Genomic DNA, 27,804 nt, shown 5'->3' with positions numbered 1-27,804 from the left:
TGAGATTCAATTTTTATCCTACTTACAAGGTGACAGTTTACTCTCTTACTATTTCATGGACGCTGGCAAGAAGATATGGAGCTCCTGGGTCAGCGACAAAAGACAAAAGACTTAATTCACTGCACAGAAAGCAGTATAGGCATCAGCATATATGCATTATTTCTGCTATTTCCCTAAGCTCTGCAGGTGTGGTACAGAGGAGCCAAAATGAATTCTGTGCATGCAGTCTGTTTGTGTTGCAGATAAGGAACACTTAAGTTTGAGGAACCTTCTATTTTATCGTCAGCCGTAAGCATACTTACTCTTTGTTCCAAGGGAGACATTACCTCATCCCTCAAATTTGATAGCTGCAAGTATAACCCTAAGAAATGGCCTAGATAATGAGTGGCTCAGGCCTTGCCTTCTTGACACACCCAGCAAGCTGTGTGGGAGCATGAGACCCATGCAGGAGTATCTCCCAATAGCCAAAATCCTGACCCTTATTTATAATTCTTCTATTTTCCACTACATCTAATTATTTCCCAGAGTAGACTCTTTTAAACTACCATTACTCAAAACCAGACCTGTCTTATTGCCACTACTGCCTTCTAATAGATTTCTGCTTCCTTTCCCTTCCCAGTCATGCTTCCCTGTTTTCTCCACTATACAGAGTATTCTTTCTAAAACAAAAACTGGCCACCACGTAGAACCCGTAGTGCTTCACTAAAAAGTTTAAATTCTTTAATATGGCATACAGGCTGTTCCCAATCTGGTTGAATCTCATGTTTTAGTATTTCTCTTTTCTTCTTTGCACTCAAACTCTAGTCATAACAGTATTTATGCTGTAGGCACCCCTTCTATTCTTATTCACTGCCCTTCTGAAATGTCCCCTATCCATGGACATGATCTGCTTTTTGTGATTTGGTATCCCAATTATAGAATTTTTTCCCCCACAACCTATCTTAATGATTTTTGTTTAGTTCTTTTGCTTTTTTGGCCAAACTACACCAATTTTTACTATCTTCAGTACTCTTCTAGAATGTGTCAAATTAATACAGTGTATTATATAATCCAGTTTTTAGTGAATCAGTATACTCTAAAACCTCATTGAGTCAACATGTACAGTACTTAGTTTTATCTGATTGCTTCCTGTGTGTGTTTTGTCTCTTAAATTAGATTGAAGATTTCTTTTGGTATGGTTAACATGACAGTTAATTGTTTTACACTTTTGATACTGTAATTTCAGTTCCTTTGAGGTTCAATATGAATGACTCATATATTAGACACTGTTTTATGGACATGAGTATTTCAGTTAACTAAATAAATTCTTGATAGGAATTTCAAGGTAGGCTCACTACAGACAACTAACACAATAGATGTTACTATCAGTGTCACAGTAAATAGTTTAAGTATCTTTCAATGATGCTTTTCCCCCCTTTAAAATGACAAGTCCAAAGTCATTGATCTCTACCTAAACTACTTTTGTTTTTTCTGTATTTTATAGGCATATACTAGTGTCTCTAAGGCTTCACTTGGCCTTGCAGATCACAGAGAACTTGGAAAGATGATGAATACAATAATTTTTCATACAAAAATGGTAGATTCCTTGGTGGAAATGTTGGTGGAAACATCAGATCTCTCAATATTTTGGTATGTTTTAATTTTCTCTAAATCTGGATTTGAAAGTTTTAGTATGTGAGTATATGTTTCTTGATTGTTTTTGTGTTAGCATAGTCCTTAAGACAGTTCAGTAATAGACCCTTAAGAATAAAGGGAATAGTGAACTTTTATTAAAATGTGCCAACAAAAAGAAGTTTAACCAAGTTGGGATTTTATGTCTTATTTTTAATTCTCTAAAAGAGCAACTTACTGATGTGACTTTTATTTCTTACATTTTTTTTTGAGGAGTTGAAAACAGTCACTTCAAATTACCTTAAGGCCCTTCTTTGCATGATTAGACTAAAGGGAAAGAAATGTTGTGGATTAGGGTCAAATAGAGCAAGTGTTAGAAATTAAATGCCTGGTAGTTTCACTTCTATGATATTAAATTAAAAATTAATATTAAGATGATGTGGTGACCACTTCCTGCATTGTGCTTCATTCTCCTCTTTGTCTATTATAGTCTTTTTGTTATACTTAGTTTATTTTTCTTCCCTCTCTTTTTCCCAGAAAATGTGGTCCTTAATGGCTATAATTTGTTTTGTTAGTGTCTATCATAGTAGTTATTTAATAAATCTTTGAATGAATAAGTCAACTTGGTTGTGATCAGATTAATAAACAGTGGAGGGGCCAGGCATGCGGTGGCTCACGCCTATAATCCCAACACTTGGGAGGCCAAGGTGGGTGGATCATCTGAGGTCAGGAGTTTGAGACCAGCCTGGCCAACATAGTGAAACCCCATCTCTACTGAAAATACAAAAATTAGTCAGACGTGGTGGTGGGCGCCTGTAGTCCCAGCTACTTGGGTGGCTTGAAGCAGGAGAATCGCCTGAACCTGGGAGGCGGAGGTTGCAGTGAGCCGAGATCGCGCCACTGCACTCTAGCCTCGGTGACAGAGCGAGACTGTCTCAGAAATAAATAAATAAATAAACAAATAAATAAATAACAGTGGGGCTAGGATTCAAACTCAAGTATTCTCGCTTCAGAGCTGTATAATATCAACTCTATTTTCTGCGTCTTGGACCTTTTTTTTCCTTTAGGGAAGAGGACTGGAATAACCTAGTATGTCTCTTGATTTCTAAAATGCTGTAATGATCTCAGTGGATAGTAATAGTCATTTCTATGTATTGTGTAGAGATCCTCATGAAAAGCTTCTCATTGCATTGATTTTGGAAAATAATGTAATCTATGTTGATTTTGGCAGTTTGTTAGGAAGGCTTGAATTAGCAGTATTGCAGAAGAAATTCAAATTGCCGGGTAGAGAAAGCATGCCTCTTAAAGGAAATAATGAAGCACATTAGGAAATATACTTTTTAGATTTAGACACATCACAGGTCAAATTTGCAAGAATATTTAGGATTATTTGGAGCCTGGGACTACTGTCTATCTGACACAAAGTCTAACTTAGGTAGAACATGGAACATTATATGTTTAGATATTTTTAGCTATGCAAAGGATCCTATTACAAAAGAAAAATACAACAATTAGAAAATCCTATCCCCTTTCTTGGAACTAAAAGCACTTTGAATCATGTTTGAAATTTGTAATTTTCAGTCATACCTAGATTTTATTTATATTTTTTCAGTTACATTCTATTTTTGCCTGTCACATCTAAAATAAAGAAATGTTTACTACTTCTGTTTGTCTTATTACTCTAAGATATACAGTGTTTTATTGACTCACATTCTTTTACATGTAGATTTAACATCTTAAATGTGGATGCAAATTAAAACTGATGTCAGACTGGGTGCCATGGCTCACGCCCGTAATTTCAGCACCATGAGAGGCCGAAATGGAGGACTGCTTGACCCTGAGAGGTTAAGGATGCAGTGAACTATGATTGTGCCACTGCACTCCAGCCTGGGCAACAAAGTGTCCCCCATTTAAAAAAAAAAAAAAAAAAAAAATTGATGGCATGCGATTATTTAATTGGCAATGTTTTTTTCTTAGTGGTTCATAAAATAATATTTCTTTTTTTAAATTTATTTTTTAAAAATAGAGACAGGGTTTTGCCACATTGCCCAGGCTGGTCTCAAACTCCTGGGCTCCAGTGATCCACCTGCCTCGGCCTGCCAAAGAGCTAGGCATTATAGGCGTGAGCCACCACACTTGGCCATAATAATGGTATTTTTTTCCTATTTATAGTGACTTAGCTTTGATGAAATTTGATTACGTAAGGGGCCATAGATTGTGGTTTATTGTTTTTTAAAATGTTGTTAATGTTATATAAATAATATTTTTATTACTCTGGGATAATTATTGGTGTGTAAAAGATACTTTGGGGGAAAAATATTCTCTTCTTAAATCAGTGCTACCAGTTATCATTCATTCACTTGAATCAAATTAACTATAAGGTAATATATCAGAAAACTTACTTTAACTGTAAAAATTGTGATTCTGATTTTTGTTTATATAGTTTTTATAGTCGTGCTTTTGAGAAGATGTTTCAACAGTGTTTGGAGTTACCCTCTCAATCAAGATACTCAATTGCATTTCCACTACTTTGCACTCATTTTATGAGTTGCACGCATGAACTATGTCCAGAAGAGGTAATTACAGTATACTACTGTGAGTTATATGGTATGCAAAGTAAACTAGTTCAAACCTGTAGCCAACCAACTATTTATAGTCGTAGTTACCTAACTTAGCTTCCCATCGAATACATCTCTATACAGAATCAGAAAAGTGCTTGAATAGATACATAGGTTTAATATGTATATGGATAAGTAAACATAAGTATAATATATCATAAAGTCACTTGGAATTACCTTTTTTAAAGATAAATGGTGGGTCAGGTATTAATATCTGTGGAAAAGATTTATATAGTAATTGATTTTGTATACTTAATTTTCCTCTTTAACTGTCATGGAAAGGACTCAAAAATTAAATTTATGGATTACTGAATAAACAAACAAGTCAGAGAGATTCACTAACTTGTTATTACTAAATTGTTAATAAATGTATTAAGCAAAATCCAGATTTGCTGTTATTTGTGGGATACATACATGCATGTGCACACACACACACAGTTGCAGGGTAATTGAACTGCTTGGTAGTTTTGCTGATGCCAAGTATCTGTGAAAAATGTACTCAGTGTTTCTTCTAATCTTTAAAGAAGAAATACTTTCTAAGTGTGATAAGAATATAAAGATTAAATAATGTATTTTTTTATTATAATTTAACTTAGTGTTTAGTCCCTTTACGTAAAATTGCAGAACTTGTAGAAAAGAAACTTAGAGATAGCAGGAACATGGTCGATTTCTTTAAGTATTAGACAACATCTGTTGCAGATTGTATGCCAGTACTCCAGGGAAAGCCAACTTTGAGACAGAAGTTAGCTTACAGGAAGTTTATTAGGGAATACTTTTAGAATTTATACCAATGAGGATATTAATACCACCAATTTTAATAGATTTATAAATTTTTTAGATTTAATAGATTTTTTCTCCCAAACTTGACACCTGAGATGTATTATTAACTGTTTCCTCACCATCAAATTTCATTAAATTACCCATAAAAAGTCCTTCTAATTTTATTTATATGACATGTCTTGAATCCATCCTCTACTTTCCATTGCTGTTGTAATTATTACAGTTCAGATTTACGATACTCTTCATATGTACTCTAAATGGAGTTCATCTTTTGCCTGGATTATCTAAGTGGTCTCTTTGCTTCTGCTATTGTTCCCCTAAACTTTATTCTCAGCACTGTAGCCAAAGGCAAAGGTCAGATCATGAAGAGACTTGTAAGACATGTTAAACCTTAGTTTTTCTCCATCTCAGCATTTCTGAGCTATTGAAAGGGAGTAGTGAAGTCAGATTTGTATTTTAAATAAGTTAGTGTCTGTAAAGAACAAATTTGAGCAGTCTTAATTCAGTATTCTCTTTTCAGGGAAAATTAATAGCAGAAGATTTATGTCTTATCTTTCAGGAGTCAGAATTTGATTGAAAAAGCACTAAGTGTTTATTAATTGAAATCTTTCCTAAGGTGAACCAATATTTAATTGTATCAGGTTGTAAATTTTTTTTTTGGTTTTACTTTCTATTAAAGTTTTACAGGGCATTTTAAATAAAATACATTAGGTATCATAATAGATCTAGGAAAAATTATTTTGTATGCTCAAGTATTTTTATATTATGTATTTTACATTTCATCATAGAAATACTCTATGTAAGCTCTACATATATGATTATGGAAGGTCAGGGCAGGAAAACTGTAAAAAATTTTTTTCTTTGTAAAGTATCACAAATGTATAGTGCAAAAATTTACAGTGTTTTATACTCAACATTCCAGTTACCATAGATAAGAAAAAAACCATCAAACAATTGCAACCCACTAAAACTAAAAAGAGAATCCTGTAGAGATGGATGCACGATCAGCTTTTTTGTTTTTTCTTCCTGGGAGCAATGGGGTTTGAGTTTAGAGATTTGAATGCTTTGGACTTTCTATTACCAAATTGATTTCTCACCATTTTATTTAAATATTTGAGCTCTTCTTTCCTGTTTACACAATTACAAAGTTGTGTCACAATTTATACATTTATGGAGACACAGATTTTAAATGAAAGAAGATTGGAAACAGTACTCTAAATCTGTTTCCTTTCACATTATAAGTTTACTATTTTAACATTTAAGAAGTGGATATAGGACTTTGTGGAATTTGAAAATTAAATATATAGTTTTTCATGTTAAGCAAAATACTGATTTTTTAAGACTCCTCCCAATTATACATTGCTTTCATAATCACCAAATACTTTGTCATTTATGTTCAAATACAGTATGGTGAGTTAGTTGTTACAAGAGCCCAAAGCAATTTTTGACATCTCCCACCCCTATTTCTTATTGCAGAATGTACCTTTAGCCTAATTTTCCATGTCTATTTAGAAGTCTTTTTAATTCAAAGTACTTTCTTTATAACTTGTATTATTATTATTCTGCCTTAACAGCGACATCATATTGGAGATCGCAGTCTTTCCTTGTGTAATATGTTCCTAGATGAAATGGCCAAACAAGCTCGAAATCTGATCACTGATATTTGCACAGAACAGTGTACTCTTAGTGACCAGGTAATAATTTAAATGTTTCCAACAGATAGGAAATTTTGTGTGTGAAGGCAAGAAAATGTGCTTTTAGCCAGTTGTTTTATTTTCCATTCTTTAGTTCCCACAACTGTTAGTAAACCTCATACCTCTGCTGTGAAACTCCATTAACAGGTATAATTTCTTAAATGTAAACTTTTTGGCAAGACTCTATGTACTGTTTGTGTTCTTTAATCAGGAGACATGTATATTTTTTGTGTGTGTGTAGTGTTAGCACCTGATTCTGCTATTTCATTGAAAGTTGCAAAAGAACTGGAATTAAGCATATTTGGTGATTTTCAATCCACTGTACTTATAATTCAGATTGAAGCTCAGATTGCCTTATCATTGGCTAGTAGGAGTCCTTATAGTCATTTGAGAGCTTTCTTGTTATCTGGTGTGACAAGATGTACCAGCCTTTCTAGTAGCTCTGTCTCTTATGAAGAGTGTTGTAAATATTCAACACTCTGGTCTCTTTAATATTCTTGAAGTTGCAAATGTCCTTAGAAATTTTCATTTTAGGAAGGAACTCCTTTGTCGCAATACAAATGCAATGTAATTTCTTATGCATTTTTTCCCCAAATACCAATCCCATGGCTTTAGTTACTATCTAGGTATAATGACTAAATAACTTTCCTTGGCCCAGCACTGTCCAATGGAAATATTATGCAAACCACGTATGTAATTTAAAATTTTGTAGTAGCCATACACAAAACTTAAAGAAACAGGTAAAACTAATTTTAAAAACATTGATTCAACCTGATATACCCCAAAATGTTATTTCAGCATGTAATCATATGAATGAAATATTATATAGTTTTTATACTAAATCTTTGAAATCTGGTGTTTATTTTACAACACAACTGAATTTGGACTGGGCACATTTCACATGTGGTTACTGTAATGTACAGTGAAGCTTTCCTTCTACCTAAAATGTTCTCATTTCTCATTTGCCTGCTTTGTTACCTGTCAAGTGAAATCAGTTATTTCTCACTTGTACCTGTGTGGTTTTTTTTTTTTTTTTTTTAGTTATTGGTCTTAATGATGTGTTAGGTAGAAAGCTCTGTGTCATGCTTGACTCCTGCTTTTCTCACATATCTAAGTTAGAGTACTTTCAATTTTATCTGAGAAGTCTGTCTCAGATCTGCCCATTAACTTTTTTTTATTACACTTGCCTATTTCTTACCCCTTTTTCATGCCTTGTCTGAACTATTTCTAGCAGCTCTGGTACAGTTTTCCTTTTTCAGTGTTTTCTTCTGCCAGTATCAGAATTAGCCTTAGAAAACTCCTCATGGCCAGGCATGGTGGCTCACACTTGTAATCCCAGCGCTTTGGGAGGCCAAGGCGGGCGGATCGCCTGAGGTCAGGAGTTTGAGACCAGCCTGGCCAACATGGCGAAACCCCATCTCTACTAAAACTACAAAAATAAAATTAGCTGGGTGTGGTGGTGGGCGCCTGTAATTCCAGCTACTCAGGAGGCTGAGGCAGGACAACCCAGGAGGCAGAGGTTGCAGTGAGCCGAGATTGTGCCATTGCACTCCAGCCTGGGCAACAAGAGTGAAACTCCATCTCAAAAAAAAAATAATAATAACATAAAATATCTCCTATGCTGTGGCTGTTTTAAAAAATTGTTGGCCAGGCGCAGTGGCTCACTCCTGTAATCCCAGCACTTTGGGAGGCCGAGGCGGACAGATCACAAGGTCAGGAGATTGAGACCATCCTGACGAACACCGTGAAACCCCGTCTCTACTAAAAATACAAAAAAATTAGCCAGCTCCTAGCCTCTCGGGAGGCTGAGGCAGGAGAATGGGGTGAACCCGGGAGGCGACGGAGCTTACAGTGAGCGGTGATTGCGCCACTGCACTCCAGCCTGGGAGACAGAGTGAGACTCCGTCTCAAAAAAAAAAAAAAAAAAATTGTTGCTGTCTTTTGGCCTGCAGTTTACAATCCAACTTCTAGCTTGGCATTCAAGGCCCTTCCTAATAGTTGAAATCTCTGTACTTTACCTTATACGCCATGCTCCCCCACATAGTAGTTCTCACTACAGCTCTGAACCATCCTATCTTTACATAGTTTTTTTCCAAAGGCCATTTCATCCTTCCAATGAAATGTTCTTTTTCATTCCTTGCTTGCCTGGTATGCTTTTACTTGTCTTTTTAATAGTAATTTAAATAAGCCTCTCTGAATTTCCTCTATGATATGTTTCTTCACACAAGATTTACCCGTTTCTGTTTTCCACCAAGCTGTGTGCATTACCCAAGCTAGCTAAGCAAGCTCTATATCTCACTTATATTTCTGTCTTTTAATATTGTTGTGATATTTGCAACATAGCCTGGATTCAGCTAATGTTTGCTTGAATAGTTAGTATGCTTTCATAGTAATTGGTATAATGTAAGATTTCATTCTTCTCTAAATTTAGTTGCTGCCCAAGCATTGTGCCAAAACTATCAGTCAAGCAGTGAATAAGAAATCAAAAAAACAGACTGGTAAGAAAGGGGAACCTGAAAGGGAGAAACCAGGTGTTGAGAGCATGAGGAAAAACAGGCTGGTTGTGACCAAGTAAGTGTCCACTTACATTATACGTTTTTGTTCCAGGTAAAATATTTATGTCATTTTTTTAATGACATTAGTCCTGAGGAAATGCTAATAATTGTATAGTCTTCATTTTCCAGCCATTTAAAAAAATCTTTCTGAGCTTGATTAACCTGTTAGTTGCTTATTTCATCTCAAAATACAGATTTTGGCCTTTAGAAGAAAATTTATGTAATAGGTGATATTTGTCTTTTTATACTATGTACTGAAGGCCAATTATATGTTTAAAAAAATTTGTGTGGTACATTATAAGCAATCTGTAATTTTTAATTTATTTAAAATCAGATAGCTGAGACTTTATTTTGGCATGTTTGTGATATATTAGAACATACCCAGTGTCATTATTAGAAAACAGAATTAACAGACCAGGTAGCATTCAGGGATCTTTGCTTGCTTGCTTAATTATTTGGAGGGGAGGTGTAGGTGGGTAATAACTGGGTAAATATTTTTTGTTTAAAGTATAGTTCCTACTTTCTTGCTAAATTGAACAAGCCGTTGCCCTTTTATAGACAACTTTCCTTCTCTCATAACAAAAAGTACTGCAGGAATTGGAAGGGATTATGTTTGTGAGTGCAGAATAAGCTCTAACTATTGTACATTAAGTCAGTATAGTCATTACTACCTAAAGGTAGAAACAAATGATGCCATCTTTAGAATATTGCTCTTATATGTTATAACCTTAAAAATTTTGAACTTTCTCAGTTTAGTAGATCAAAAAATCAAATTCTGTAAGCATTATCTCCAAATAAGATTGATATATTTATAAAATTAATATTTTATTGCCTATGACGACATGTTGAACATTTTACTTAACTGTTTATTCATGTTTTTTTCAGCCTTGATAAATTGCACACTGCACTTTCTGAGTTATGCTTCTCTATAAATTATGTACCAAACATGGTGGTTTGGGAACATACCTTTACCCCACGAGAATATTTGACTTCTCATCTGGAAATACGCTTTACGAAGTAAGAAAGAATATTAACTGTTTTTGTTTGTTGACTCAGTAATGAGTTTGTTATTTAATTATTAATGACCATGCAGTGTTTTATAAGGAAAAGCATTAGTAGAACTGGATTAGTGTTAAGAATAATGAACCAGGCTGGGCACGGTGGCTCATGCCTGTAATCCCAGACTTTGGGAGGCTGAGGTGGGCAGATCACGAGGTCAGGAGATCGAAACCATCCTGGCTAATACGGTGAAACCACATCTCTACTAAAAATACAAAAAATTAGCTGAGCGTGGTGGCGGGTGCCTGTAGTCCCAGCTACTCAGGAGGCTGAGGTAGGAGAATGGCATGAACCCGGGAGGCAGAGCTTGCAGTGAGATCGCACCACTGCACTCCAGCCTGTGCGACAAAGCCAGACTCCATCTCAAAAAAAAAAAGAATAATGAACTGGGAAGTGCAAAGAATAGTGAACTGAAAATTACTTATGATACCCAGATTCTTTTCTCTTACCTATTAGTATTAACTAGGAACACCAGGCAAGCCAGTTAATATCTCTGAGTCATAGCTTCCTTATATACAAAGTGACAAGATTGTAGCAAATCAATGTATTTCAGCTTGCAGGTGGCAACCCAATAGGGTCATGAAATCAGTTTATTAGGTTGTAGTCAAAGTTTAGAGAAAGAAGCGGGAGGGAAAGAAAGGACAAGAGGAAGAAAATAATAGGAAAAAAAAAACAGTACACTGTATGTATTAAATATGTATATTGCTTCGGGAAATGTTTCAGTTACATATGTGCATGTTCATACATATATGCATGAAATGTTCAGTTACATATATGCAGTGTTAAGATGCATGTCTTGCAGTAGGTCACAGTAGGATGTTTGAAAACCTAACTTCTAGATGAACCCTTACATGTTTTCTGAATTCACATGTTGCTGTTAAATAAGCCAGTAGAATTCCAGATTCTTGAATTCTCAATTCTGATTAGAATTTCCTAAGTTATATATGAATATATATGTATGTATGTATATGAAATAGTGCATTGATAAGTCAGAAACCTTTCAACTTTATAGATATTGTTTTAACCTTTTTCTAAAGTTACCTACTTATTTATTAATATTTATTCATGAAAATTTTTATTTATTTGAGAATTTTTTTCTTTGAAGCCTTGAAGCAATTTATAAAACAAAATTTTGTCAAAAGGTTTTCAAAGTTTCTGTAGTCATTAACAGGTGGTAGTTGTATTTGCACTATATACTTAACAATTGTGTTAAATACTCTAGGTAATAATGGGATAAAGATAGAACTGTAGCTGGTGAGATATGACTAAAAGAATTAGAGATAGAATATGACAGTATATACATTGGCAGTAAGTTGAGTGTTAAATTATCAGTTGACTTGAGAAGAGTCTGGCGATGAACTGTCTTTTGTTCTCCTTAGTAAGTCAGGCAGCCTGACAGTAAAACCCGGAATGCCCTAGAACTTAGACCAAAGGGACATTGTGCCTTGTGGTGTTTATTATTCTCAAGTGGGTTAGAGGTGGGAGATCGGTGGGTGGAAGGTAGGGTTCAGTTTACAGCTTCCTTGTTTTCCTTGTAAACAGTCTGCTTTGTTAATCCACAGAGAAGCAATTTCTTTTTTTTTTTTTAACCAAACATCTACTTAGTGATTAGGATCAAGGCAAAGGGAGCAGCTTGTTTACCGAGGAAAGATCTATTTATTTTATTTCATTTCATTTCATTTTATTTTATTTTTATTTTATTTATTTTGAGACGGAGTTTTGTTCTTTCGTCCAGGCTGGAGTGCAGTGGCACAATCTCAGCTCACTGCAACCTCTGCCTGCTGGGTTCGAGCAATTCTCCTGCCTCAGCCTCCCAAGTAGCCGGGATTACAGGTGTGCACCAGGCCCAGCTAGTTTTTGTATTTTTAGTGGAGACAAGGTTTCGCCATGTTGGCCAGGGTAGTCTCAAACTCCTGACTTCAAGTGATCTGCCCACCTCAGCCTCCCAAAATGCTGGGATTACAAGTGTGAGCCACCACGCCTGGCCTTCATTCTTTTTTCACACTGTTTCCTGGGAAGATAATGACAGTAATTTTATACTTTGTAATAAATTGTTTTTAAAGTTAATTTTATTGCTGCTTTAATATTAGATAACAGTAGGTTGAGTGGTTTATTTTACATGAATGGAAAAGTCAGAGGCTTTTCTTATTCTTCTACCTCTTCTCCCCAGGTCAATTGTTGGGATGACTATGTATAATCAAGCCACACAGGAAATTGCAAAACCTTCAGAACTTCTAACAAGTGTAAGAGCATACATGACTGTACTCCAGTCAATAGAAAACTATGTGCAGATTGATATTACAAGAGTATTTAATAATGTGCTGCTTCAACAAACACAACATTTAGACAGTCATGGAGAGCCAACCATTACAAGTCTATACACAAATTGGTAAGGAATGCATTTAGAAATTTGTAGTAATGGAAAGTTTGTAATGAACTACTTAGGAAAATTTATTTTTTGTGAATAAGTACTCATTCATATTATCAGTCAACTTAAAATTATATGCAGGAATGTATATCATAATACATTCTGAATTAAGCAGTTTCTTCCAGTTATAAGTTTACATTTCTCCTTAGGTATTTGGAAACTTTGTTACGACAAGTCAGCAATGGCCATATAGCATATTTTCCTGCAATGAAAGCATTTGTGAACTTACCTACAGAAAATGAATTAACATTCAATGCAGAGGAATATTCTGACATATCAGGTGAATAATACTATACCACAGTTTAGAGAATGAAGAAAACTTAATTCTTTTGCTAGTGTCTTGATTCTTTTGACTTTTGATTCTGTTGTGACTATTTCATTCAATTATATGCATAACTGCATATTGTATCTTAGAATTACCTTTGTATTTTTTATTCTTTCATTCTAGAGGCTTTTATCAGGATTTTATATTAGTTTTTATAATGAGATGTTGTATTGTGTTAATGTTCATTTTCTTAAAGTATTTGTCAGAAGTATAAAATTAAGTACATTTTCTTTCAGAAATGAGGTCATTATCAGAACTACTAGGCCCATACGGTATGAAGTTTCTAAGTGAAAGCCTTATGTGGCATATTTCATCACAAGTTGCTGAACTTAAGGTAATATAGTCTTTATTAATTTTAGCTTTTAAATATTAATTCCTGAAAAACATTTCAGGGATATGAGCAGCAAGCCTACAATGTTAATTATTTTATTCCAACATGAAAGTAATAATATGAAAATGAAATTAAATAGCTAGCAGGGCCTTTTTATGGCATCTTACTTTAGTTTTCTCTATTTTGCAGGTAAGAAAATGGAAAGCCAAAAGAGGTGAATTGACTTGGTAAAGGGGACAGAACCTCAGGGTCTTTGGCTTGTGGTCAAGCCTTCATAGTATTGTATCATGATGTTTTCTTTGAAATACCAGGTTCAAAATTCCAGCCAGAGTTAAAAATGTGTTCACATTTGGAGTTTGAATGTATTTGCTTTCCATAGATTATAATACAAACATTATTAGGCTTATTGTTTTTTCTTAAGTAATTATCTTATGCCCTCTAAGTTGGATGAAAAAATGCCTTTAGAATACTTAATGTTTCAGTAAATATGTAAAGGAACTGAAGCAACAGCATTTTAAATACCTTTTTTTAGCCTTTTAGAAGTATCCTAGAGCTAAGGTGATTTATATTGAATGAATCTTATTATATATAACTATGTAGTTTTTGAAAGAATTTGAACTTAGGCCACCAAAACTTTTGAACTTATGAGCAGAATAGAGAAGTCATGTTTTAAAATAAACATTTTTTTTATAAAAGCTTTTTGGTGGTTACTTGCATCTCGATTTTTTAGTTCTTTTTTTTTTTTTTTTTTTTTTTGAAATGGAATCTCACTCTGTTGCCCAGGCTGGAGTACAGTGGCATGATCTCATCTCACTGCAACTTCTACCTCCAAAGTAGCTGGGACTACAGGCACGCGCCACCAAGCCTGGCTTATTTTTGTATTTTTAGTAGAGACAGTGTTTCACCGTGTTGGTCAGGCTGGTCTTGAACTCCTGACCTCAAGTGATCTACCCACCTCAGCCTCCCAAAGTGTTTGGATTACAGGCACGAGCCACCATGCTTGGCCAGTTTTTAGTTTCTTAAAAAATGATGGACGGTACTGGTAAGTAGCCTACGGTTCAGATGTAGCACATAGAGTTCTAAATGTGATAATCTGATTTACTGAAAATGGAGCAAATATATAGAACAATTTCCACAAACAATAGTATTTTGCTGAGTGAGTAAATAGCAAGAGTCAATGTGACTAAAAGCTTAGTATAGTCAAAGATTTAAAAAGGAGAGGCAATATTACCCATTGGTTAAGAATTCAAGCTTTCGGCCAGGCACGGTGGCTCATGCCTGTAGTCCAGCACTTTGGGAGACCGAGGTGGGCAGATTGCCTGAGGTTAGGAGTTCAAGACCAGCCTGCCCAACGTGGTGAAATCCCATCTCTACTGAAAATACAAAAATTAGCTGGATATGGTGGCAGGCACTTGTAATCCCAGCTACTAGGGAGGCTGAAGCAGGAGAATCACTTGAACCCAGGAGGCGGAGGTTGCAGTAAGCTGAGATCACACCACTGCTCTCAAGCCTGCATGACAGAGACTCTGAAAAAAAAAAAAAAGAACTCAAGCTTTAAAGTTAGGCTTTCCTGAATTTCAGACCTATCAATCACTTACAAGCTTTGATTTCAGTCAAATGTTTAAGCTTTTACTTTAAGAGAATTTTATGAGATCATCATGCATGTCAAGCTTTTAGGTACTCAGCATAATGTCTCTTATTTTAGTATTGATCGTATCATTATCCTCTCATTATTTTTGAAGTTTTCTGCAATTGTTGTATAAAAGTCAACTTTTAGATGCCTTAAAATATGAAGTTTATAAACTTTATGTGGTTGAAAATATACAAACATTGAAATGCTAGTCTTGGTTCTTTACAAGCAGTATCATTCTTATTAGACTGATTCTCCTGTAAATACATAATTTTTTTTCTATCCTACTGTTCTCAAATAACCAATTCCTCATCTCCGATTTTTTTTCTTGTGTTCCTTCAGTATGAGATAATAGAAGAATTATGGCTCCAAAATTTTACTTTAGCCATTTTTTATTTCAGACCGAATAAACTAGGCACTTCTAGAATTTTCTGTATTATTTTTTGCTTTTTTGTTATTTAATTTGATGGATACAGTATCATGGTACAGTAATAAAAATTAGCCTATTTTGAATCTCTCTGAATTCATTTATATGAACAGTTCCTTAACAGTACTGCAAGGATCTGGCCTTCTGCTTTTCTTTCCTCCTTAACTCCCCCGGCCTGACTGGCCTGCTTGCTGTTGTGTCATTTCAGACTACCCTTCACTAAGACATGGTCATAACTTGCCTGTTCATGACGTTCATGTATTTTTCAAATGTCACTGTATCAGAATGTCCTACCTGACCAGACTTTCTAAAATAGCAAACAGTACTTTTTATTCTCTTCATTCAGCTGTATGTGTATCTTAATTGTGACCTCTCATGCCATGTATTTGTTTATGTCACTCTCATTAGCGTATAAACGCAGTTCTAAACTCTGTTAAAACCTTGTTGCAGACCTCACACATAGTAGGCACTTAGTAAATATTTGTTGAATGCAAAAATAAAAATAGCTAGCTTTGTTTATTTGTTTGAGACAGAGTCTTGCTGTGTCACCCAGGCTGGAGTGCAATGGTGTGATCATGACTCACTGCCAGCTCGGCTCCCCGGGCTCAAACGATTCTGTCACCTCAGCCTCCTGAGTAGCTGGGACTATAGGCATGTGCCACCAAGTCTGGCTGATTTTTTGTAGAGACAGGGTTTCGCCTTATTCCCAAGCTGGTCTCTAACTCCTGGGCTCAAATGGTTCACCCACCTCAGCCTCAAAGTGCTGAGATTGCAGGCACAAGCCACTGTGCCTGGCCCCAGCTTTCTTAACTATTTTATTCCAGGACTTAGTTCTAAGATCTTCACCTATCTTATTAACTCCTTTACATTTTTAAAAGAGGTGTTTTCCTTATTTTACAAATTAGGAAAGTGAGGCCAAGAAGGATTAAATAACTTGTGCAAGCTCACATTGTAGTAAGTGACGAAACCGAAATTTGAACTCAGTCTGTCCAGCACCAGAGATTATGCTAGTACCATGCTACACTGCCTGTAGAACTGAGAGGGATCTCAGCAGTCATCTAACCTACTCTTATCTGATGAAGGAGCACATGTTGCATTTTTCTAGATGTATTATCTGGTCTTTTTGAAAATGAGGCCATCTTATCAGTTACTGTACATCTCTAGTTTATGTTGATTTAGTATCTAAGTAGTAATTTTTTATCGGTCCTCATTCTTACATCAAGAGGCAGAGATTGCCTTTGACAAGATCACCCTTCGCATATTTAAAAACTGCTTCCCTTCATGTGTCATCTTTCTCTTCCCTGTGTGGAATAGATTCATATTCAGTCTCTTTGCCATCTTTGTCACTCCTTCCTCTGTACACACTCTGGTTTTTTTGTGTCACTCTTAGAGAATAGTGCCCTGAACCAATAATGAGTTTCAGATAAGGTCTGGTAAGTGAGGGTACATTGATCTATTCTGGATACTGTACTTCCTCATACAATTTAAGATAGCATGAACACATTTGGTAGGCATACTGTTTTCACAATCAACTTGCAATCAGATGAATTTTCTCTTTTTTTCTCTTATGCTAACCTTAAACCATGGCGTTCCACATCTTATATTTTGTGAAATTTTTAGACCTGAGTGTATGCTTTGTAGTTTTTCTTACTAAAGTTTATCTTGTTAGGTATTGTCCATTATTCTAGGGTCTTTTTTTGAGTACAGATTTTATCCTAGTCTTTTAACAATTATTTTATAAATTTAACTGTTTTAGCCTTGTCTCTAAGTATGAATGTTATCAAATATACTCTCGTTCTTGAGAAGAAATGGAAGGTGCTTATGTTTTAACATTTCTCTCTCATATGTTGGAGTGGCTGTATTCTCTCTTTCTCAGATATTATTAAAATTTAAAGTTAGGGGAATGTGGAACTACTGTAAACAATGTTGACTTTCTAAATATCCTTAACCAAGATGGTTAAGGATGTTAAAACATTTTTTCTTGAAAACTTTTGATGTTAGCTTTCTGGTAATCTCCTGTGTGATTTTTTTCTTACTTGACTTTTCATTTTACCTTCATAATAACTTCCATATTTTATTAGATTTAATATTGTAGTAATTATGATTAGTTTTGGTATTTGTTTTTACTTTTTTGCTTCTCAAATACTAAATCCTGACTTATTTAAGGATTGTGTTTTTCAAAAGGCTTCCTATGAAATATTTGTATTTTTAATATTGTGCCTTCATCATTCAGTTCTTCAAAACAAGGTTAGTTGTAAGGATTCCATTTTCTGGAATTGTATAATGTTTTATAGTGATTTTGTTTGAGATCTCTCCTAATAACCTCAAGGTGTAATCCGGATTGTTTAGTATTCAACTGCTTGTGTATTATTAAGAACTTGAGAAGGTGTTTATTTGTGACTTTGTTTTCTCAGCCTCTGTGTACAGAGGCATACTTCATATGTATTCTTGTATTTTATTACATAAGAAATCCTACAGATCATAATGATGTTTCATATAGAGAAATTCAGTATGTTGTATTGAAATCTCTAAAAGTTATTCTGTCAGTGATTATTTCAATTTCTTTAGTGTCCTATAAAATTTCCTTAGAATAACCTAATTTTTGAAATTATAGAAGCAAAAGAACTTACAGATTTTTGCTTCCAGTATTGGTAGTCTAGGTAATTCAGACCACCTTATTTTCAAAGAACAACTTAAAAAGCTGGAGATACATAGATATATCTATAAAAGAATCTTCTTTAAAGAAGAACTAAAAAGATAGTGAAGTATTTCTAGGCTAATGCCAGGGAGAACCTGGGAAATCAGAGACATAAGCCCAGCTTTAGAAGCCACTTTTCACCCAGGTACGTGTACTGAAGCAGAAGTAACATTTGGAAAACTAAGCTGAATTCTGGTGGCCTTTTGGGACAAGGGTGTCAGTAGTCAAAAACCTAGAGCAACTTTCTCAAAGGGTGTGAGAAGTCTGCATAATTTCTCCCCAACCCTCTTTATATAGACACTCCAAAGGGTTAGACCTTCAGGGTAAGGGTGAACTGGAAATGAGTCACCCCTCCCGGGAATTTGCAGCCTGTTTATGTTGTATGCTTTGTCTAAGGCATCTCAAGCCTTGGACCTGGATTAATGTGGTCCTAGGTTAGTAGTGCCCCAATGTACTTAGCAGAAGCTAATACAAATCTTCTCTGGAGAAAGGTATAGTCATCCTAGGCTTCAGAGGATTCCTGCAAATAATTCATCAAGCACAGGACCTTCAGCTGGAGAGTAGAAGTCTTTTGGAGATTAGTGCAGGGTGGAGATAGGAGGTTTTATATATCTGGCAGGCTGCCATGATTAAGTCATTGTCTTGTTTTCAGCCTCAAGCCTTCCTTTCTGTGCCATTGCCTTCAATTTCTGATTCCTTCCTCCCTCTTGAGGTGTGATTTAACTTGCTTCTACATTGTGTCTCTGTTATAAGAACTTGCTAATCATATTTCTCACCTCTCCTTATTCTTTGCTCTAGTTTCCATCTTCCAGAAATGTGTTGACTTTTCTCGTTTGATCTTGTTTTTTCTGCTGTTTCCTTTTTTTTTTTTTTTTTTTTGATAGGTTTATGCCTTATTTTTTTACCTCTGACTTGAGTGGATTTCTGAAAGGAGCAGTTTTAGACATTTAAAATTCTCTACGTTTAATCAACACTTCTACACAGTTTACATACTTGTTTGAGCGTTTTTTTTTTTTCTTTCCAGCTTCTATTTTACATTCAGCGGGCGCATGTGCAGGTTTGTTACATGGGCGAATGACATGTCACAGGTTTGGCATACAGATTATTTTGTCACCTTTTTTTTTTTTTTTTTTGAGACAGAGTCTTATTCTATCGCCCAGGCTGGAGTGCAGTGGCACGATCTCGGCTCGCTGCAAGCTCTGCCTCCTGGGTTCATGCCATTCTCCTGCCTCAGCCTCCTGAGTAGCTGAGACTACAGGTACCCACCACCATGCCTGGCTAATATCTTGTATTTCTTAGTAGAGATGGGGTTTCACTGTGTTAGCCAGGATGGTCTCAATCTCCTGACCTTGTGATCCACCCACCTCAGCCTCCCAAAGTGCTGGGATTACAGGCGTGAGCCACTGTGCCGTCCATGTGTACTTGATATTTAGCTCCCACTTTTAAGTGAAAATGTGAGGTGTTTGGTTTTCTCTTCCTGTGTTAATTCCCTTAGGATAATGACCTTCAGCTCTATCCATGTTGCTGCAAAGGACATGATCTTGTTCTTTTTTATGACTGTGTAGTAGTTCATGATATATATATACACACACACACACACACACACACACCCACCCACCCCCCCACCCACCCACCCCACATTTTCTTTATTGAGCCTCTTGTCGATGGGCATTTAGGTTGATTCCTTGTCTTTTTTGTTGTTGTTGTGAATAGTGCTGCAGTGAACATACACATGCATGGGTCTTTATGTTAAAACGATTTATATTCCTTTGGGTATATACCCAGTAATGGGATTGCTGGGTTGAGTAGTAATTCTGTTTTAAGTTCTTTGAGAAATCTGCAAACTGCTTTTCACAGTGGCTAGACTAATTTACATTCCCATCAGCAGTGCATAAGCATTCTTTTTCTCTGCAACCTCAGCAGCATGTTTGAGCATTTGATAGGAAACGTTTCTAAAAGTGGATCAAAGAGTATGAACATTAATTTTTTTTGATATTACCAGATATCCCTGTGACTCTCCTCAGCAGAACTTTGTGATATCTCTAATAGCAGAGTTAGTATATACATTGTTTTGGGGGAAACTGTAATATTTTAAACGTTCTTAATTTCTTGGCTGGTTTTTTTTTTCTTTCTTTTTTAAGAGACAGGTTCTCCCTGTCCCCTGGGCTGAAGTGCAGTTGCACCTTCATAGCTCACTGCAGCCTCGAACTTCTGGGCATACCTTCCTGAGTAGCTGAGAAATATAGGCATGTAACACTGTGCCTAATTTTTTTTAAGCTTTTTTTTTTTTTTTTTTTTGAGACAGAGTCTTGCTCTTGTCGCCCAGGCTGGAGTGCAATGGCACAGTCTCAGCTCACTGCAACCTCTGCCTCCCAGGTTCAGGCGATTCTCCTGCCTCAGCCTCCCGAGTAGCTGGAATTACAGGCACCTGCCACCATGCCCTGGTACTTTTTGTATTTTTGGTAGAGATGGTGTTTCACCATGTTGGACAGGCTAATGTCGAACTCCTGACCTCAGGTGATCGGCCCACCTCGGCCTCCCAAAGCATGGGGATTACGGGTATGAGCCACTGTGCCCAGCCTTTTAAAGTTTTTTGTAGAGACGAAATATTGCTATGTTGCCCGGGCTGGTCTCAAAGTCTTGGCTTCAGGTGATCCTCCCACCGTGGCCTCCCAGAGTGCTGGGATTACAGGTGTGAGTCACCATGCCTGGCCACTTCTTTGCTTTTATTTCCATTTTTAAAAGATTTAATCTAAACTGATAGAAACTAAATATCATTTGATTGTATCTTTTTCTTTTTATCTTAAAGGTGACCTTAATTATTTTAGTTCCTGTTTTAGCTGAGGACCTTTTTGTTTTATAGAGTAAATTTGTGTGCTAATTAAGTAGAGCTTTTTTATATTTGATGGTTGTGAATAAATTGTGTGTCAGACATAACACTATGTATGTGTACTCATGGTGAAACATGTTTTTTCCTTTCAGGAGAAGAAAGCAGCCATCTTTTTTTCTACTAAAACTCTTGGGTGTTTTATTTGGGGTTGTGCCCATTGAGTCCATTTCTCCTTCCAGTCGGCCAAAAGAATTGTTTTCATTTTACAGATCAGTTCTTCTAGTTCTTCATGGGATTCTAAAAGACATTTTTTCAAATGAAGGAGGAAATTTAAATATGAATTTTACCAAGAATTTTAACACTTTCTTTTTAACACAATATCAAGTAAATTAAATCAAACATTTTTTTAAATCTTGATTTATTTCACTCACTCTGTCTAAACTTATTCTAAACCATTGCATTGGTAATTCCTATCGTTACTGCCAGCTTTCAGTTTATTCATCAGTGAGATTAATTAATAACTTTATAGAGAGCAAAGAATAGAAAGCCAGCAAATAATTTAGGGTAATGGTTCACAAATTTTACTTCTCAGACCAGCAGAAGCAGCATTACTTTGGAGCTGGTTAAAAATGCAGGTTTTTGTTCTCTGTCTCAGACCTGCTAAGTCAGAAATTTTTGGGCTGGGACCCAGCAATGTGTGTTTTTAAGGAGTCCTCTAGAGAATTTTGATGCACACAAAAGATGGGGAACCATTTCTTTAGGGATTAAGAACATGGATTTTAAAATGAGACATACCTGAATTCAAATTCCAAATTAACTATTGAATATCATTGTAACTTTGGACAAGTTATCCAACTTCTCTGACCTTAGTTTCCTCAGCTGTAAACTTGGAATATTACCTCCCTTAATTGGATTATAGTAAATATGGTTATAAATTACCTTGTATAAGAGCTAATGGTTATAGTTGCTCTTATTATTAAACATATTAATATTTCTGAAATTGTATGTATCTTATAGTGTAGTAGTTTTTTTTTTTTTCCTTTTAGTGATACATAGAATAAGGTGCATTTTAAATTCGATGATGTTGATTCAGTAATACGTGATACTACGTTTAAAGTGCATGGTCACTGTCAGGCTTGGGCATAGAGTTTGAGTGTTTATTGAATCGAGTTTTAGGTTGGGAGAGTTTTGTTTTGGCCCAGAGTGAGCAGGCAGTCTAATCAGAGACCATAGAAGTTAAACTCGGCAAATAAATGTGACTAGAGCTTAACTTCTTTTTAGCAGCATAATAAATAATCTGAAGTAGTAACATCAAGCAACCTAAACAAAACTTATACTAGTGTTTTTGAAAAAAATATTTTTATGGATTTTCTGCATAGTTTTTTCCCCTTAAATCAGATGTTACCAACCTTTCATTTGTAAAAAACCACCGTGGCATTTTATATGCTTGCTGCACCTTCCCAACCAGGTCTGCTGCATTGAAATAACCAGGAATGAAGCCTGGATATGTGTATTTGGAAAGAGCACCACAGGTGATTTTGATGTATACAAGGGCTGAGAACCATTATAGAGAGCAAAAGTAAAGAAAATTCTGATTTATAAGAACTTTGCAGAGATATAGAGATCAGAAATTAAATTATAAACTTCACTTACATTGTGAAAGAACTGGGAAGTGTGATAGTGGTGAACTTAGTGGTGAAAGCAGACCGCTTAGGTAACAGTGCAACAAAGAGCAGAATGTCTCTCTCACTTCTCCCTTCATTGTTTTAGAAACTCTGTTTATCGTTGTCAAGGCTTACCTCTGACAGAATGAAATTAATTCTCCATTTGTGTTATAATTTTTAAACTAAATTACTTTTTTAATGTTTCTTTTAAGGAGAGCATTCTTCAATGAGTTACACTTTTCTTGAATAGTTATCCTTCACACCCTTCCCTTCTTTATCTGTTCCTTCTTTTCTCTTCCCTTTTCTCAGGGGTCTGTGAAAGAGAAGTAGATAGTTTATACTTCCATTTTATAATTTTTGTTGGGAAACATTGCTATTTTATAATCCCCATCAAGTGGTACCAGACCCTAACAAGTTATTCTCCCTCTGATTGTATGTATCCAGTAATAAACTCATTGTCTACAGGCATACTTTGGCCAGGTTTAACTTTAGCAAGTTCTTTTGTTTCAATTGGAATTTGTTGCTATGTCCATTTTAGTGTCTACTTTTTATTATTGATGCTGTTCAGTGTCTAAGTATAAGGTGATTCTTTATCCTACCACTTATCTTTGTTGCTTTTCCTGAACTCCTTCCTTCTTAATTTGTAAACTGCAGGGAAACACTAAGCTATGTAAATAATTTTCAGATTCTTTTATTGAAACAGCAACAAAAATATATAGCATAGGGCATCTGGATTTCATGAATCGTGTTTCCTACTTGCCAGATTGTAATTTCCAAGCATGCTCTTATCTCATTAACACGAAGAGGTCTGTGCCTGACCTAGGATCTTTCTTTTTTTTAGAAACTTGTGGTGGAGAATGTTGATGTGTTAACACAAATGAGGACCAGCTTTGACAAACCAGACCAGATGGCTGCACTCTTTAAAAGATTATCATGTGGGTAACTCATGATACTTTTTATAAACATAAGAAGATGTTGATACTCAGTATTTAGCTTTGGCTCAACATTTGTAACATAAATACAAGTAATAAATTATGAAAAGTACTCTTTAGCTTATGAAGAGAACTAGAACATTTTTGCAAAGGATCATATAAGCGTGTGTGTGACTTATCTGTTTCATAATTTTTCTTAACCATACTCTTAGTATACTATGTGTTGCTATTTCTTGAATATTACCGGTATCAATTTAGTTTTGAGCCCATTAAATTTAATACAATAAATCTACATTAATTTAGACTAAAAGGATTAGCTTCTGAGCCTGTTTTCTAAAAATCAACTATACGTATAAGTTACATACAATAAAATGTACCATTTAAGCCAACGATCTTAAGGATTTTGACAAATGGATACATTCATATAACCATTGCCGCAGTCTAGGTATGGAACAGTTCCATCACTTTGAAAAATTGTTTGCTATCGCTTTGTAGTTGGTCTCCTACCCCAGTCTCTGGCCCCAGGCCAGACAACCACTGATCTTATTTCTGTCACTATAGATTAAATTTGTGTCTGGCTTCTTTCACTTAGCATAATGTTTTTGAGATTCATTCATCCATGTTGTTAAGTGATCAGTAATTTGTTTCTTTTTGTTCTTAGCTAATATTCCATTGATGAAAACCTGAACCTATAACTTAAAAAAAAAAAAAGTGTGATGTCTTCTTGACATTGATTCTTTGTGGGAGGTATATTGTGAAATAACAGTGAATCTTAAGTATTAAAGTGTGTTCAGCCAGATAACTGTTTTAGATATATTTGATTTAATGTTATTTTCTTTTGCTTTTTTTACTTGAACTGTTAAAGTTATAATGAAAAATTATTTTAAAATTATACTTCTTGATTAATTTAAAAGCCTTCTCAACACTAAAAAAAAAAATGAAATCCCAGATAAAATATTCTTTGTATTTGAGAAAGCCAGAGAACAAGTTTATGTTCCTAAATAAAAAATAATCCAAAAGAAAAGTAAAGCCATGCAGTATTTAACATACTTCACATTTGACATTTTTCTCTTAAATGCTTTAGAGAATCACTTTATTAGGCTGTTTTATCCTGTAAAACTTATTTAATTCTTATTGAATAAGAATTAAAGATTACCTTATAGGACAGATCCGTGGTTGCCAGGACTATAAAGGGAAAGCAGTGAGGGAGATTTTTAGGGTGATGAAACTGCTGCTCACCATAGTGGTGATACAAATCTATCATGTGTATCATACAATACATATCACTGTGTTACATAGTAGTAACACAAATCTATACATGTTAACATCTGGGGCTGGGTGCGGTGGCCCAGGCCTGTAATCCCAGCATATTGGGAGCCATGGCAGGCAGATCACTTGAGATCAGGAGTTCCAGACCAGCCTGGCCAACGTGTTGAAACCCTGTCTCTACTAAAAATACAAAAATTAGCCAGGCGTGGTGGCACATGCTTGTAATCCCAGCTACTTGAGAGGCTGAGGTAGGATAATCACTTGAACCGGGGAGACAGTGGTTGCAGTTAGCTGAGATAGCACCATTGCACTACAGCCTGGGCGACAAGAACAAAACTGTATTTCAAAGGGAAAAAAAATTGGAGTGTACACCAAAAGGAAAAGAAAAGGTCATTTTTATTATATGATACTTTAAAAACAAAAAAATAGACTTGGTAGCATTATAGGGAGAAGGAGTATGAGTAAGTAGGAAATTACTTTTTAAACCTCTCCTGATCTTTCTTTTGTTATTGCACATTGGTTTACTAGCTACTTATATTTTCCACTCCTTTATTCTTATTATTTTTGTTTTCTTCATGTTTTCTCCCATTTTTAAATACTCATTTGACCACCCCATTGACCTTAACCCTATTTACTTTCCTACTAACAATCTTTTGACTGTACCATCTAGTGAGAAGCAAATAATTCACTGCAGTGTTCAATACTTTATTTAACTCTCATTTGTGGAATTGAAACAATGGAATTTGTTAAAATTCCAAACAGAATTTGCAAGTTTTCAAAACAAAATTCATAGTCTTTTGTCAAGATTCTGCTTACTTGAATTTTGCGTATAATAGTTAATGGTGACTGATGACCACTAACTCATTGACCATTTTGGAATTGGCCAAAGCCAAAATCTAAATTGTTGAATATTAATGAACCATATATAACAAATTTGTCTTTAAGTATAATTTATTAAATCTTTTCTGTAATTTGGGAAAAGAAAAGATTTACTTGAGAGCGACTCATTTAGGAGAGTAGAGAGAACTATTTTTTCAGCAATTGAACTGTTTTCTAACACATTCTCTTTTTGTTTATTCCTTTGTGCTTCCTTCTCCCCATGTCCATATCCAGAGGTCAATGTGTTTTTGAAGGAGTTTTTCACAGTCAACAAGCACGTTATTTTAAAAAGATAAAGCATTATGATTTATTAAAAGCTGGTCTGAATTGGGAGGCAATCTAGAATTTATTTTATTTTCATTCTATTTTATCTAGTTTTATTTTTTAATTTTTTGAGACAGAGCCTTCCTCTGGCGCCCAGGCTGGAGTGTAATGACACAATCTCAGCTCACTGCAACCTCCACCTCCCAGTTCAACCAATTCTCCTGCATCAGCCTCCCAAGTAGCTAGGACTACAGGCATGCACCACCACACCTGGTTAATTTTTGTATTTTTAGTAAGATGGGGTTTCATCATGTTGTCCAGGCTGGTCTCGAACTGCTGACCTCAAGTGATCCACCCACCTTGACCTCCTAGAGTGCTGGGATTACAGGTGTGAGCCACCGTGCCTGGCCTTAGTATCAGTTTTAAGACTTCCTGTGTGATTTGAGCAAATCTATGTCTCTGTTTCATATTTTTTAATTCTCTGACATTCTGTTTCTTGGGACTAGGTTCATCACTTTACTGACTCCCTGATTCCAGACTAAAAATATTTCTAGTTTTCCTACAGCAATTTTTTCTTTGAAAACTCATTCGATTCACTTATGCCTTTCTGCCATCATCTACAAACCCCAAAAGTTGCCTCTGTAGATCTTTACTTTAGCAGTACTTTGGATGTTATTATTTCCTGAAATTGTTCCACTAGTAAAAATCTTGAACTTTGAAATTCAACTCTCAGATCATAGCCATGCTTTCTAGCTCTCCTATTTCTTTGCACCTATTGAACTCCTTGTTCTACCTCATTGAAACTTTTATGCCTGTCTGCTTTCCTGATCACCTATTCCTAGCTTTATGTATTTTGTCCATTCTGGACTATGAAATTTGGTTAATGCATTCTCCCTTATGCTACATTCTCCCTTGCTACATTCCCCCTTATGCTACATTCTCCCTTGCTACATTCATTCCCACAAAGCAATTTTCCTGATCCCTAGACAGTCTTCTGCACCCTGAAAGCCAAGTACTGCTTGTGAAATAACACTTTTTAAGTCTGTTGTTAAACTGGCCTCTTTTTCATCTTACCGCCTGTCTTACTTAGAAACTTTTTGACTAGTTTGTATGCACTGTTTGATCATCCCACCTGTCCACTCTTGGTATGTTGCAATATGTCCACTTTCCTGAAACCTTTCTGAAAGTTTGTTACTGACTACTCATTTGCAAGATTTGGTGCTTTTTCCTCAACTCTCATTCTGTTTATTTCTTTGTAGTGTTTATCTGTTTTATTCTCCTTTTTATTAAAGGTTTATTTTCTTTATTTGCCAATACTTTTACCTCTACTCTTCGTCATTTTTGCAGGTTCATCTTTTATGTAGTGTCAGTTTGTGATATCTTACTCTTCCATTTTTACTCAGCAATCCTATCGGAAAAATGTTATCCAAAATTTTCTCTTCCCTTATCCAATATTTATCTTCAGCTTTAACTATCTTCTGTTGATCTCCAGATGTTTAATAAACCAAGTACTAGTTTGACCAGGGCTTCTCAAAGTATAACCCAGGGACAAGCAACGGCACTACCTGGGAATGTGTTAACTATGTAAATTACTGGGCCCCACTTCAGACATGCTGACTCAGAACTCTGGGCTTGAGGCCCAGCAGTCTGTGTTTTAACAAGTCCTCTGGGTCATTTGGAATCATACAAAAGTTTAGAAACATTGTGTTAAATATTTTCAGCTATATGACCCACAGGTTTTCCACAACATCCCTGGAATGGGAAGTATCTCTTCCATAGCAGGCATAAGTAGGTGAGGAGAAAAAACCTG

General features: G+C 35.5%; 1 protein-coding gene across 2 annotated transcripts in view; it reads left to right on the top strand.

Annotated features, from left to right (window-relative positions):
• Nucleotides 1-27,804, top strand: part of NCKAP1 (NCK associated protein 1) — a 110,954-nt gene that overhangs the window by 70,177 nt on the left and 12,973 nt on the right. For both annotated transcript variants that reach the window (XM_015110506.3, NM_001266519.1), the window contains 9 exon segments: nt 1,484-1,629; nt 4,055-4,187; nt 6,584-6,703; nt 9,135-9,274; nt 10,144-10,275; nt 12,488-12,706; nt 12,895-13,025; nt 13,307-13,404; nt 23,492-23,585. In XM_015110506.3, coding sequence (XP_014965992.1) covers nt 1,484-1,629; nt 4,055-4,187; nt 6,584-6,703; nt 9,135-9,274; nt 10,144-10,275; nt 12,488-12,706; nt 12,895-13,025; nt 13,307-13,404; nt 23,492-23,585 — 1,213 coding nt within the window.

Source organism: Macaca mulatta, chromosome 12 (assembly GCF_049350105.2).
Source record: "Macaca mulatta isolate MMU2019108-1 chromosome 12, T2T-MMU8v2.0, whole genome shotgun sequence".
NCBI lineage: Eukaryota > Metazoa > Chordata > Mammalia > Primates > Cercopithecidae > Macaca > Macaca mulatta.
The sequence above is the reverse complement of the archived record's forward strand: the minus strand, read 5'-3'. Positions and strand labels throughout refer to the sequence as shown.